This window comes from Peromyscus californicus, unplaced genomic scaffold, assembly GCF_007827085.1.
Source record: "Peromyscus californicus insignis strain IS unplaced genomic scaffold, ASM782708v3 Scaffold_4__1_contigs__length_199733344, whole genome shotgun sequence".
NCBI lineage: Eukaryota > Metazoa > Chordata > Mammalia > Rodentia > Cricetidae > Peromyscus > Peromyscus californicus.
In genome coordinates, this window is record NW_026294562.1 from 191,944,948 (window position 1) to 191,960,980 (window position 16,033).

General features: G+C 37.8%; 1 protein-coding gene across 1 annotated transcript; it reads right to left on the bottom strand.

Annotated features, from left to right (window-relative positions):
- Positions 1 to 1,422: 1,422 nt before the first annotated feature.
- Positions 1,423 to 8,520, bottom strand: LOC128124473 (zinc finger protein OZF-like). The gene is made up of 6 exons (XM_052760787.1): positions 8,491 to 8,520; positions 5,705 to 5,831; positions 4,153 to 4,572; positions 3,685 to 3,900; positions 2,692 to 3,522; positions 1,423 to 1,496 (listed from the first exon to the last, which is right to left on the bottom strand). The coding sequence occupies exons 1-6, from the start codon at positions 8,518 to 8,520 to the stop codon at positions 1,423 to 1,425; spliced, it is 1,698 nt and encodes a 565-aa protein (XP_052616747.1).
- Positions 8,521 to 16,033: the final 7,513 nt, after the last annotated feature.

Consider the following 16,033-nt stretch of genomic DNA (forward strand, 5'->3'; position numbering starts at 1 on the left):
TTTTGTAGCCTCAAATGCATTTTCTCTAATACAGTGGCTCCAAATTTCCTAATGCTGCAAGCTTTTAGTTTAGTCTCCCAAGTAATCCTATGGGGCCCAAATTACTCAAGACCAGAGAATCTGAACTTACTTTACCCAGCAGGGCTGCATAATGGGATGATTTGACCATGGACGTGGCTACCAGGTGTACTGAAGGGTCTACTTTTGCCTGTATGCCATGCTTTGATCTTGATAGGGGGAGGTCTTTTGCCTCACACCTTGGCATTGTATAAAAAGCCCTTTGGAATAAACCTTGTGACTGGGTATTTACCAAGGGCCCTACCGAAGCTATTCTTTCTTATCGTCTTTTTCTATCTTTCTGTCTAATACATCCTCATTCCTCTCCTGTCCCTCCAAGAACCCTTCAAAAGGTGGGAACTGGACTTCCACACATGTGGGATGACCCAGTTAGAGACAATAGAGGCATGGTATCTCAGTTCCTAAAACCATTGAAAATATATTTTCCTGTACCTTAGACAACCCCTATGAAAGGGTCTTTTAATCCCAAAGGAGTCATGGACCACAAAAGTTGACAAATGCTACTCTATTATCAACTTCCTGTTTACAAGTTTGGAGGAACAATTAATGGGTACAGCACATGTTTTATGAGACACCTTTCCTGGTGAGACACAACATACATAAGCATCGACTCACCCCAACTGGAAACTGAAAATAGAATCAAGTCCAACTTTTTTCATCAATGAGTTTTATTGGAATTGCTTACAGGATTATGGGTAAGCAGATGTTTACTGGAGCATAAGGAACTCAAAGAGTTGTTATCACAAAACTCAAAAAACATGTGATAAAGCTCATGAAAAATGTACACAGTACACCTGTAGGAATATTTACAAATTAAAGAGCATCCTATCTTTATGGCTAAAATCCTCTTCTAAGGGGCATGACTTCTGAGTTTCTTCATTTGAGTTATGAACACAGAATGCTGTCAGTTTCAGGGGTTTCTTAAAGCTGAAGCTCGAAGCTCTTGAATGGCATATTTCCTGCTTTACTCAGCTTCCCTTCAAAATGGATCATTCTAGTCTCCAGTAAACTGTTACACAACAGCATACACTTCAGTTTCCTCCATTTTGTATTCATTATGAAGTATTTGAGGGTGAACATGTAAAAAATTTTAATGAAAATTGTCCTATATTTTCACATTTTCCATCTACATAAACTTTTGATGTTTTCTAAGATTTGAACATAACTTAAAGGCTTTCACAAGTTTCTCATATTCATAATAATTCTCTAGTGTGAAGTTTCAAGTATAGCTAAGAACAGAGCTTGGTTAAAGCACATGCCAAATTATATCCCATGAAAAATTGTCTCACCAGTATTAATTTTCAGATGTTTTCTTAGACCTGAGAGGCAGGTAAAGACTTTTCCTCATACATTACATTTGTCAGTTTTCTCTCCTGTATGAATACTTTGATATGATCTCAGGTTGGGGTGAAAACATGCTAGTTAAGAGAGGGTAAGAAGCAACAGCTGACCTTCCTTTTTGGCCAGAGATTCAGCAAGAAAGTGTCTCTCCAACCATTTCAAACCAGAAACACCACAAAACTCCAAGTCAGTCATTCCTTACTCCTTTGCGTGTGTCTATCTGTCTTCCATGATCCTTCATACTCTCTGTGGCCATTTCCTGTCAACTAGTTCCAGGCCCCACTCCCTGTCCATGGTTTATTTTAACTTGTGGGTTTCAGAGTGAGACCAAACATATTCTGACCACAACATATTCTGAGATGAGCAATTATAAAAGGGTTTCTCGAAATCCACAAAGATACCTCCACAATAGACCACTGGCAATGGTCAAGAGAAAGTCCGAAATGACCTACTCTGGTGATCGGATGGCCAAACACCCTGTCGTGGTAGAACTCTCATCTAATGACTGATGGAAGCAGATGCAGAGATCCATGGCCAGGCCCCAGGTGGAGCTCTGGGAGTCCAATTGGTGAGAGAGAGGAGGGATTGTATGAGCGAGAGATGTTGAGACCATGATTGGAAAAAGCACAGGGACAAATAGCCAAACTAGTGGAAACACAAGAACTATGAACCAATAGCTGAGGAAACCCCATGGAATTGGATCAGACCCTCTGGATAAGTGAGACAGTCATTTAGCTTGAACTGTTTGAGAGGCCCCCAGGCAGTGGGACCGGGACCTGTCCTCAGTGCATGAGCTGGCTTTCTGGAGCCTGGGGCCTATGCAGGGACACTTTGCTTACCCTGGGTGAAGGGAGGGGGTACTGGACCTGCCTCGACTGAATCTACCAGGCTGTGCTGAATCCCCAGGGGAGTCCTTGCCCTGGAGGTTATGGGAATGGGGGGGTGGATTGGGGGAGGGTGGGGAGGGAGGATGGGAGGAGGGAAGACAAGGGAATCAATGGCTGATATGTAAAATTAAATTAATTATAAAATTAAAAAGAAAAACTTTCTCACGTTTGTCACATTTCTAAAGTTTCTCAAATGTATGTATTCTGAATTCGAAATTCTCTTTCTTTGTAAAGAATTTCCAGCATTAACTACATTATGTAAGATTTCTCAACTGTATGAGTTTTCAGATGTTTTCTAAGAATTGAGCCAAAGGAAAAAGATTTGTCACATTCACTACATTTGTAAGGCTTCTAACCTGTATAAGTTTTCAAAGAACTGAGCCACACGAAAAGGATTTGTTACGTTTACTACATTTGTAAGGTTTCTCTCCTGTATGAATTCTCTGATGCATTTTAAGACTGCCTTTCTGGGTAAAGGATTTGTCACATTCACTGCATTTGTAAGGTTTCTCTCCTGTATGAATTCTCTGATGTATTTTAAGACTGCCTTTCTGAGTAAAGGATTTGTCACATTCACTACATTTGTAAGGTTTCTCTCCTGTATGAATTCTCTGATGCATTTTAAGATTGCCTTTCTGAGTAAAGGATTTGTCACATTCACTACATTTGTAAGGTTTCTCTCCTGTATGAATTCTCTGATGCATTTTAAGACTGCCTTTCTGGGTAAATGACTTGTCACATTCACTACATTTGTAAGGTTTCTCTCCTGTATGAATTCTCTGATGAATTTTAAGACTGCCTTTCCGGGTAAATGACTTGTTACATTCACTACATTTGTAAGGTTTCTCTCCTGTATGAATTCTCTGATGAATTTTAAGATACGACTTCTGGGTAAAGGATTTCTTGCATTCATTACATTTGTAAGTTTTCTCTCCTGTATGAATTCTCTGAAGCATTTTAAGACTGCCTTTCTGGGTAAAGGATTTGTCACATTCACATTTGTAAGGCATCTCACCTGTATGAGTTTTGAGATGTTTTCTAAGACCAGAGCCACTCAAAAAGGATTTGTCACATTCACCACATTTGTAACGTTTCTCTCCTGTATGAAGTCTCTGATGAGTTCTAAGATTGCCTTCTCTGTTAACCGATTTATGACATTCACTACATTTGTAAGGATTCTCTCCTGTGTAGATCATCTGACGAGTTCTAAGATGGTCTTCTGTGATGAAGGATTTGCCACATTCACTACATTTGTATGTCTCTCCTCTGTAGATTCTCTGATGTATTCTAAGAGAGGAGCCACATGTAAAGGATTTGTCATATTCACTACATTTGTAAGGATCCTCTTCTGTGTTTCTCTGATGAGTTCTAAGATAGCCTTTTGTGGTAAAGCATTTGTCACATTTACTACATTTGTAAGGTTTTTCTCCTGTGTGGGTTCTCTGAAGTAATTCAAGATGGTCTTTTGTAGCAAAGGATTTCTCACTTTCACTATATTTGTAAGGTTTCTCTCCTGTATCAAATCTCTGGTGTATTCTAATATTATCTTTCTGGGGGAAGGATTTTTCATATTCACTACATTTGTAAGGTTTCTGTCCAATGTGGATCTTGTAATGTCTTCTAAAGTGTGATGTGTGACAAAAGCACTTACCACGTTCTGTACATGTATAGGGTTTTTCTCTAACATGGATTATGTAATGTACTTTGAGTTGTGAAAAATACAGAAAGTGTTTACTACATTTTATACATCTATAGGGTTTCTCTCTAGGATGGGCTCTCTGATGTCTAATGAGGCATGAGTGAGTCTTGAGGCATTTTCCACATTTTCTGCATTGGTATGGTTTCTTCCCACTATCAGTTTGTTTCAGTATGATTTCTGTATTAGAGTAAAAAGATGTATCATACTTCATATTTTTGTGTTCTTCCTTTCCTGTGTGATTTCTTTGATTTTGGCTAATGCTGGAACACAAATTTAAACAGTTTACACAGTCTGTATATTTGCAAGGTTCTTCTCTAGCATTCCCACTTTTGTGTCTGTTGAGGTTTAAGGCTTCAACAGAGGCATCTCTGTGGTTACCAACTTTGTACTTGTTATTTTCTGTAGTATCACTTGTGTCCCAAGGTCTACATTGGCTGGATTCATGAATCACTTTGCCAAGCTCATTACATTTATAAGACTTCTCTTTGTAATTTTCATGATTATGGATGAAATGCTTTGTGACTTGATGCAAGAACTTCTCATATTTACCACATATGCTATGGTTCTCTGAAAAAATAGTGTAATTAGGGATAATAGCAATTAATGCATGAGTAACAGATTCAATGCCTGATGTTTTCTTAGGTTTACAATGACATATACACTAGTAACTTTCAGGGACAGAGCTCTTAACAGAGGACTTTTCTGTTTCACAGTCATTAATTGGATGCTCATAAGAATCTCCAATCTGATCTATATAAAAGCACAGGAACAATAATAGCCTTCTCATTCTTTTTTCCTTTCTATTAATTTTTTCATTTATCACATTCAAACTGCAGTTTACCCTCCCTCCTCTTCTCATGTTCCCTCTCCCCAGCTCCCCTCTCTCCCCTTATCAACTCCCCCTCTGTTTCTGGTCTGAAAGGGGCAAGCCTCCCATGGGTGTCAACAAAGCATGGCAATTAAGTTTAGGTAGGACTAAGCTCCTCCCTTTGTCTTCAGGCTGGATGAAGTAACCCACTATAAGGAATGAGTTCCCAGAATGAAGCCAAAGAGTTAGGGAAAGACAAATAGGTGTTTAAGCATTAAAGAACTTTGAGAAAGAAGCTTAGTGAAGGATCATATAAAGAACATTTCCCTATTTCTTATGTTTTTGAGACAGAGTACACAGTACAGCTTTGGTCAGCTAGGAACTCATAATATAACCCAGGTTGGCAGGGCACTCACCATGTCCTACTGCTTCAGCCTCCATATTAAAATCATGCTGTACCAGGATTAGACATGGCAACTACATCTCAAAAATAAAAACAACATTCTCAAAACCAACAGATCTTTCTCTAAAACCTCTTCCATTGTTTATAATCAGATAATAGGTGAAGAGTTTAATATAGTAGCAAAATTAATATGTTCTAAGTATTATGAGTACTGCTATATATTTCCTTCTCTGAATATTCAATATTTTTTTTAACTTGGAAGTTTTGTTTATATATTAGATAAGAGGGCTGAAAGATCATGGAGAATATTGCATTTGTTACTCTTCTAGAGAACAGAGAAAAATGTAAATGAAGCACCATTAAAAAGTTATGTGGTAACAAAAATTCTCCTCATTTCTGGGATTCTCTAGGTACAGGGAGTTTACATATACATGAAGTAGGTAACTAAAAAGGATGAACCAGAAACTCTACAAGAACAGAATTCTTACCCACAAAGAGTAGATTGTTGTAATTCTCCAGCATCACATCCATGTACAAAGTCCTCTGAGCACAGTCTAGACATTCCCATTCTTCCTGGGAGATGACAACAGCCACATCCCTGAATGATAACAGACCCTGCCATAGAAAATTACCTATTTATCATGTGATGCTTGACAAATAATTTCTTAGGTAAAAGAGACCTAAAGAATTAGAAACATGTTTGTGATATACATGTTTAAAGGACATGAGCTTTCTAGAAGTGCTGCATTGCTACTCTTTCAGAAACAATGTATAGAAGAAATTACTACATTGGTTCCATTCATTAGGTCATTCTCTTCCATGAATTTTCTGATGTTTTTCTAAGACCTGAGTAGCAGATCAAAGATTTGCCATAATCACTGTATTTAAAAATTTGTCTCCAATTTACAGTCCATCATGTCTTAAAGTCCATGAAAATGTAGTTAGGTTCCCAGCACACTCATGGCACTACAAAACAGAATTTAATCTCATATCCATGAGATTCAATGCTCACTGATGAACCTTATGGGCAGGAGTCATACATAGTACACACACATACTTTCAGGCAAATATATGGAAATTCATAAAATTGCACCTTAATTTTAACAAAAGATACTCTCTAAAATATTGTCTTTATTGTACTGTCTATCTCTGTGAAAACAGCATGACATAATAGTCTTGCAATCAGCAAACTTTTAGGGAATATAACATACACATTTGTGGTCAAGATGCAGAAATGTACCTATATGAAATATGTATTGACAGCAAACAGAAGCCCAGTGTCAAATCTCAAAGAGTACAGTTATAATACTTCAAAATTATACAACTGTTGACATTGCTTCAAAATGGACACTAGATTAACCCTGTCTGAACCTGGATTCACCTGACTCTATTCTAAAATGCTCAGTTGAGATCCTGAGGGCTAAGTAAAATGCTGCACCCTTTCTAGAACAAAGAGGTAAAATATGGAATGCATAATTCATAGATGAATTAAAAGTCAGTTTTTCCTTGAGAGTAAGGAGTGTAAAAACATTGAAGATATCCAATGTTCCCAAATAACACATAGAATCAAATTCTTTATGAAGATATTTTTGAGAAATATTTACAAACATGAAGTAAAGAGAAAAATCATAATTAGACAACATTAATGTTATTTAAATTTTTGCAAAAGTTGAAACAAACAATACTGATAATAATTTCATGAATTCCATACAGTGTTTCACTATAGAATAATTAAAAATATATGTATAAACAAATGCCATCTGCGACAGTGCATTCAGATGAAGTAGAAACACTTTCTGTTATAAAAACAAATATATTAAATAGAAATATTCTACCTTCACTAATTTTGAATATATTATTACTCATGTGATTGACTCAATTGAATATTGTAATCTCTTAATTTCAACCTTATTTTTTCCTTAGTATTTGAGCTCATTCATCTAACTGGGTTCTAGCATAGATAAGTATCATTTCTGATTATTCCTTCATTTTTCAAAACTAGAATACACATGGTTATATACTATCACAAGTATGTACCAGAAATGTAAACCCAGAGCCTAAACACATGGCTCAGAGGTAAAAGGCATTTGCTGTATCTGCAGAGAAACCTAATCTAATCTCTACACACATGACAACTAACTACAGTTCCTGACTTCAGTACCAAGGGTTTGGTGCTGACATCACAGATCTGCATCATGCAGTATACATAAAAATATGTATATAAATCCTCAAATACTCAAATAAAAAATTATTGTAAAGAAATAGAAACACTGACACAACTCTTCAGAACTTGTCCCTGTGTAATACAAACTTTCAGGGACAGGAAAATCTTAGGCTGGGGAGAGCCTTCTTTCTCCAAAAGAAAAGGAGAAAGTAAAGTAATTAAGAGGGACATTTATTTATGCTTGAAAATTGATAGCTTATGTCCAGCACCAAGTCAATACTCTAGAAAATTCTTACTAATATATTCCCCATGATGCCATACAAAGGTGGAGAGAATACTGCTTATGCCTCTTCTGAAAAATGAAACAAAAGGTAAAGAGAAAGTAAGAATTTTCTGAAGAGAGCTAACCAATGAACTTGGAACAGAATCTCCCCTGAAACAAATACATTTCAGGTGTCAGTGCAACAATCATCAATGTGTGACATAATATAGCAAAAGAGAAACCAGAATACTGCAACATTCATCTTCTCATAGACACATCAATTTTCTGGCCAAAGCACGTCACACATAACTTCCACTATCTATACTCTCTAGGGTGCTAAAATATTTACTATTAGGGTTCAGGACAATGCATCTAATTCTACTTTTCTGTAAGTTGCTCAGTGATGTCATTGAAAAGGTCCATGTATTGTCCTGCTCATGTTCATAAGCCTGTTTCTAGAAAACTGACCACTCCAGAAATGCAAACGATGTAACACATGTAATCTTCCTTCCTCACTAACATAACAGGACACAAGTCCATCCTATGTAAAAAATGGCCATCAATATATTTCTTTGAACATCATTTACAATATATTATGTTTAAGAACTTCAAGTGTTAAGTCCATGGAAATGCATGGCCTCAGAGTATAAAATCAAGTGAAAATATAAGGGGACAAGTCTCTGCTATATAGGTGAAGAATTTAAAGACTTAATCTTGAACATAAGAGAAGAAAAACAGATAAGGCAAAATAAACACTTTAAATATTATTGTCAATGGTAGAGAATTAAATATTTGAAGGGTTTCAATAATAAAAACAATTTTCAGATAAATGTGGACATGACACTTACCTGGGGATCATTAGTCACAGAAGTATTCATTTTTCTTGTTCTTCTCTGAGTTTATCTGTCAGAAACAATGACTGGAAGTCTTGTTGAAATTTCACATCAAGGTATCGAAAACACAAAGCTAAAATTAATACAACTCTGTTAAGGTCAATGCCAAACCACATAAAAAGACTCCAAAACAGAAATGATACCAGAAATCTTGTCAAAGACAGGAGAGCATGGAAGGGTATATTTAGAATGGTGAAAGAAAATGACTATGAATCTTATCATTGCACCCAGAAACATGGGCTCTTAAAATTCATGAAGGGCATATGAAGAACGTTATAAAATGACAAAGAACATCCACTTAAGCTGCACTGCAGATCATAATTAGAGACAAAGTATACATAGAAAAATCAGAGAGAAATTAGTCATGACAACCAAGAAATTAAGTATTTTACAAAAAGAATGAATGAATAGGAGAGCTGGGGTATACCATATTATTTTCAACACACAATCCAGCAAACTACCATTTCTAACTAGAAGGAAGTAAATTACTACCCCTAATTTTACCTATAAAAATATTTAAAAAAAACAAATCATGAATAAAAACCCCACTATATGAAAATACCAGTAGAAACAGATATGTCATAAGACAAACTTTGAGAGATTTTATAATAAACTCCTAAAGGAAACACGAAGAAATGGTACACAGCTGAGCACAGTAAATGACAGCTGTATTACACTGAGGCCAACAGTCCAGTGCAGAGAAAAAAAATGAACAAGATTAGCAGGAAAATTTAAAAGGAGAGTAAGATAACATGTGCTCTCCAGTCTTATTGAATCTAGGGACATACAAGCCAGAAAAAACTGAATAAGAAAGAAGAATAGTGAGAAACAGGAAAGGCACCAAATTCCTTTTTAATGATGATGTGATCACACACAAAAACTTTCCAGAGTTGCCACAGGAAAATCTTATATTTGTCAAGTGCTTCACATATTATAGAAAAGTATAAAATTAACATAAAAAATCACTTTCTCTATTTATTAATAATGACACATTTGAAAAGTAACTTAGAAACTTAAGCCATTCAGGTTGCTTCCAAAAGATTTAGGAAAAACACTAAGTAATGTGGAATTTCTTCTATGAAGAAAATTTTAAGGCACTCGGGAAAAAAATGAAAAGTAATGGTACACATAGAAATGGACTTCTGTGCACACTGACTGATGAATGAAATGGTGTATGTGGTTTGTCTTAGCTAGGGTCTCTATTGCTGCAATGAAACATCATGACCAAAGAGCAAGGCAGGTAGGATAGAGTTTATTTGGTCCACATTTTAATGTTACTGTTTATCACTGAAGGAATTCAGGACAGGAACATAAACAAGCCACACCTGGAGTCAAGTGCTGATGCAGAAGCCATGTAGAAGTACTGCTTCCTAGCTTGCTTCCCAATCCTTGCTCAGCCTGCTTTCTTATACAATCAAGGGCCACCAATCCACCACCCCCAATCAGTTGGGTCCTCCCCCACCAATCCCTAATTAAGAATTATGCCAGATCTTATGAAGGCATTTTCTAAACTGAGGTTCATTCCTCTCTGATAACTTGTGTCAAGTAGACATAAAACTATCCTGCATTGATGCAATCTGATCAGAAATTTTGATATTTTCCATGGTCATATGGACACAAGAAAATCACAAATATCAAAATCAAAATTTTCCTTAAATATAATATTACTGGGGGCATCACACAAGACCTGATCATATATCATGATACAGAGGCACAAGGACAAAGACAGTATGGTCCTACATATTAAAAGAAAAAACATAGAATATTTGTCCATAATAATGTAGCTGGGAGGTTTAAAAGCATAAGAACAAATCCATCTGAAATAGTACATAGAAAGATATTAAAAAGTTGTATAGAAATTAATGAAATAGCCGGTTATGGTGGCACACGCCGGTAGGATTTGCTGAAGGAGGCAGAGGCAGGAGGAGCACAAGTTCGAGGCCAGCCTGGGCTACACATTTTTTTTTTTTTTGGTTTTTCAAAATTAATGAAATAGAGTCTAGAAAACAATACAATGAGTCAAGAAACAGACTTGTTTCTGTGAATTGACAAAAGTATGGATGAAGCATTTTTCACCTAATCCAAACTAAAATAATGAATCTCCAAGTAATAGAACTAGGGTTGAAAAAAAGGATACTGCAGTGTATCCCAATGACATCAGAGTTACCTTATGGAGTAGTGTGGAAAGTCATACACAAAAAAAAATTAGAATTGAAGAAGAAAAGGACAAACTCCTGGAAACAAGTAAAAAACTTAACCTGCTAAGAGATAAAACTAGAAAAGGCATCAAGCAGGGCTGAAATTGATGTAAGAATTTTCCTCTAACAGTGTCTGAGAACTTGACAGATTCAGAATAGAATTCTCCTTTCCTTTAGAAAAACCTTATAATAATACCACAAAGAGAATGTTGCATAAGACACAAAGAAAAGAAATGATAGAAAGTCTTCCTACAAATCTAGCTTTCCGTTACACCCAAGTCTCTGCAGAGTCACTGCAGATCTATCTTCACCATCCAGGGATCTTTGTTCTGGCTTCACAGGTGAGCAGGACTGACTGAACAATGAGACTGGCACAGGAGAAAGAGATTCTTCAGAAATCACCTAAAACTTTTCATGGAACAAAAACAAAAGATGCTAACACCTGCCAAAAGAATAAACATAAAAGAGAGAGAAAATATCAAGAAAAATGTCTGTCGTGAGGATTTCACTTTACTCTCTGATGTGAGACTCATTCACACACATGTAGAGGAGTTTTCTCAGGAACCCTGAGGAGGAGCAAGAGCAATGCCAGAAAACTATTTTCACCCTCAGAATCCAGACTGCTGTACTTCTCCAACAAATCTCTGCAAAAAACCCTGTGAGCAGGGTTGAGACATTCCCATTCTTCCCACAAGAAGTACACAGTCATAGCACTGAATGTCAACAAATCATGAAGTAAAAGGAGGAGAGTTTGGCCACCTGTATATGGGTAGAGTGCATTTCTTCAACCAAGGAGACATTTTCCTGATACAGGTGAATGCTCATAATTATTCAGATTCCTTCTAAAAGTTTGATTCTATCTATAATGAGTGTACTAACTATAAAATATGGTGGCCTGATATACTCTCACAGCATTCACATTGGGCTTGCCTGGGCCAAAGACGTTAACCTAAGAACACAGCACATGAAGACACATTTCTGAATACTGTATTTAAATCCTAGACTGCACATATCTCAGATGGAAAATTAATGGGGAGTAAAAGGTTTGCTAAATGTTTACAACCATATCTGGGGCACTCCGTAAAATATATGGTCTGTTTAGTCATATCTGCACTGGTTCCTCATGTGATTATTGATCCCTGGTTATTGGGCATCATTAGCCACAGATGTAATAAATCAGATCAGGCCAAATTAATTCCAGGTTTAATCTGAGCGGAGCAAAGCAACCCACAGGTAACTCTCAGGAAGGTAGAAGAGGAATCACAAGAGCACATGGAAGGTTTGGCAACCAGGTCTTAAGATGCCTGTAGGCATGGTCTTGAGGGGGCTTTTTTAGGGGAGGAGTCCGGGCAGAGAGAGAGGTGGGGTTTCCATCTAATCAATCATTATCTACAAAGCTCTCTGAGGATGCTTTGTCTCAGGGGAAAAGACCCCACAAGGGTAAAACAGGGGACTTAGAAAGCATGGATGAATTTAAATTCTAGGAGCCCTGGAATTGCCATAATAGCAAAGAGAACCCTGTTTGCAAACAACACATTATGTAAATGCTCTACTAGATTATTTTAAGAATTATTTTATGACAGAATAGTCTGGCAATTGTAAAGTAAGTGGGAAAAAAATCACCTTAAGACCCACTTGATGGGATCTCAAAGTTCCCAACAATGTAGAGATATCAACAACAGAATATTGAAGGCTGTGTCTGTAAGGATAAAGCGGTGGAAAATGCGGTGCCTCTGGAGGCTGTCCAGGGTGGGCCGCTAAGAGAATATGCCACGTGCAACAGGTTTATTGGGGAAGGAGGATGAGGAAAGGAGCGAGAGGCCATCTCTGCATGGGGACATGAAAGAGGCAGACAGATGTTGAACAGGTAAGAGAGCAAGCGAGGAGCGAGAGAGAGATATTGTGATGGACGAACACTTTTAAGGGGTGCGCCTGGAGCATATAGGGAAGCACCCAGCTTGTAGTGATGGAAATGGCCGCGCCTGGCCGCAGGTGATGATGTAAGCTGCCACCGCCTCCTCCACCACCTTGGGTGGACCAGCTGGAGCTTACAGTGTCCTGAGCAGCCTCGGCGGGCACACCCCGGTCCCTCCCCTCCCGTGTCCCAGCCCCGCAGCTCCTCTGACCTGGGAGGTTCCAGGGCCGCCGGGCTGCGGTTCCCGCCACTGCGCTGCTGATTGGTGACTTTCCCAGGCCGCCCCGCGCGGCGAGGTTTCAGGTCCCCGAAAACACGCCAGGTAATCCTTACCTAGTTCTGGAACACGAGGCTCCTGGAGTCCAACAGGGAATGGTGGAATTTCCTGTCTCTTCAGCCTGGTTCCTTGGAGCAGCTCCTCCTGACCCCGCCCATACACCCCTTCTTCCGGTTATGTGATCCTCTAAACCCACCTATCGCGGGATCTTTTTCATGATTACCCATACACATCAAATCAAGTTAAATCAAATCAAAACCCAAAAACCTAGTGGAGCTTGGTCAGCTGACACCACTTTATCTCACCACTCAGTGTGCAGAGGAACATTTAACTCTGTTATTTGCTTCTAACCTGGTCTGCCTAGTGAGTTTCTAATGAGCAACAGCTATATAATAAGCCTGCCACTCCTGAGTTGAATTCCCAGCAACCACATGGTGGCTCACATGAGATCTGGTGCCCTCTTCTGGCGTGCAGGCATGCATGCAGACAGAACACTGTATACATAATAAATAGATAAATCTTTAAATAATAATAAACAAACAAACAAATGAAACAGCCACAAATACTTTTGAGAAAATGGCACAATGAAGCTTTATTCTAACTCCTGGAGGGAATGTGAACTAGTGCAAATAAGAGAAATCTAATTGGAGGGTGTAGAAACCATAATAAATGACCATGTATATTTACGTCCAAAGGTGAGGTATAAAAGATTGTCTCAACACATATAGATATATCCATATTAAATTTTAGGTTCTGAGAGAAGAAATATGATTATGTTAATATGTTCATAAAAGCCATGTGGAAATTTTTCATATTTGCTCATTATCAAAGATTTGAAGATTCAGGGAATAGGAAGAACATAGCTTAGCATAATGGATTATAGAAGCCGCAATCCTAAATCTCATACTTTACTAAAACGTGAAAAAATGGAAGGAGTCCAGACACCTCAGAACAGACATATGGGTATCCACTCTTTTCAAAAATAACTCAACATAGTGTCAACTGTTACTCAGAAAAGAGAAAAATCTCCATTTAAAGGCATTAATGGAGGTAAGACAGGAACTTATTCCAAATTGTAAGTAACATAAAACTGAGCATCAGTAATTATAAATATTCTATGAGAAAGCACAGATCTGATTATCTTTTAAATAAGCCATAAAACCCATGCTCTATTCTTTCATGTATCCATGTAAACATCTTAATGAGACTTACATTGAATTAATGAAATGTAAAGTTTTGGGTCAATTTTTGTGAGCTTTATCATTATGATCGATCTCTGAAGAAAAGCAGATGTGTTCATATGTTTGCCTTAAACTTGTGAACTAAACCAATATTGTAAACCGCCCAGCGATACCAGTGGCATTTGGACTCCATGCTCCTTGTATCACTCTGGAATTTGGGGGTAGCGATAATAAATCTACTCCAGTATTATGCAAAAAAAAAAAACATGCTCTACATCAGGTGGTGAATTACCTATCAAACAGATAATGGTGAGAAGACAGCAGACCACTAGGACTGCATAGTGTCTAAGAAATATCTTAGATGCCCTGATGAGAGCATTCAAAGTACCAAAAGGTACTGTGTATATTTGTGGGGGAGAAGAGTTATCAATGACCTCACCCAAATGTGGACCCTCTCTGCCACACTACCAACCTGACAGGCACAGTATGTCCTGACACTGATAGACCACAGGACCTTGAAAGCTGCCAGGAAAGACCAGCAACAGGGTGGTCAGCAGCCTTGTGGTGTCCAACTATGTCTTCTCTTTATCCAGTATCCTCTCATTGACCCTCAGAAGTATAAATGACTTCTGTTTTCTGTTGTTCTTTACAGAAAAGTTTCTGCATATGAGAAAATTCACAAACTCTATTGAACAAACGTAAAAGAGCCAGTCAGAACCTGTGTCTCTCTGTGTTGTTGGCATGTGGAAGGTTTGTAGGCACACAGAGAAAAAGATGGATATAGAACACTCTGTTTAACTGAACTCAGAGCTGAGAATATAGATGTCCATCAGATGACTCTGTGAGGGTCCCCACTAGACACTAAAGCTGTTTAATGAGTCACAGCTTGGTAGTTGCTTACCTTGGTTGCCTAAAGCAGTGTCATAGTGGGAAGACAGGTTTCTGTATAATGAAATTCTTCCTGTTTGAATTTTTGGCCAGGTGCAGAGAAAGACATATTTCCAATATATTGGAAACCTGGCCAAGAGGCTATGACTGCAGGGTGACAGGACATAGGAGAGAATACAATTATGATATTATGCTGCCTGTATAAATGCTCAAACTGTCTTTACCTGGCTATTTTCACACCATAACTGGGAGCTGGTTTCAGCTCTCGTCCAAGAAACTTTGCATGCAATATGCAGCAATTATTTCAGGGATTCATAACTGGTCACATACATAGATTGATAGATGACCACACAGCTTTGAAGAAGAAATCCATAGACCTGGTTCAAATCCCAGGGAATATAACAGAAGAGGGAACAAAGTATGCAAGCAACACAATAAGGAGGTTAGCTATGTAAAACACTATACTGAGTAGGATTGACAAGAATCATCAGGAGAAAACTAAGGCAACACAAAGAACCTGAGAGCACAGAACAATTCCATGGAATATCTTGAGTTATCTCCACTGTGATTCCAGATGAAAGTGCAGAGCCTCAGGAGACACAGAACATGAAAATATCAGAAGAACAGAGCACAGACCAATGCAGTGGAGCAGCATATCCAGGACCAGAACAATAGCAATGACCATGTGATGTCACCAAAATAACTCACAGAAAGACACACACATATGTGTTGCATAGTAAACAGTCTTATCAACCAATAGTAATGGGAAAAGTACCCACCCAGACAGAAATTATGATACTGGATCTGATTCTCTCCCACTGTATAATGAATCACAAACTCTCATATGTGAATTTGAACAATGAAACTGACAAAAAGGGCACATGAATAAAAAAATGCATGGAAAATGTAAAAATCAAAGTTTGAAGAAACAGCCTATAGCACAGTTAAGTTTATTAGCAAGCTTTTCATATTATGGGATGTTAATCCCAGAATATATTATAAAATAAGGAAAAATCAAAGCAAACAAATTAAAATCATT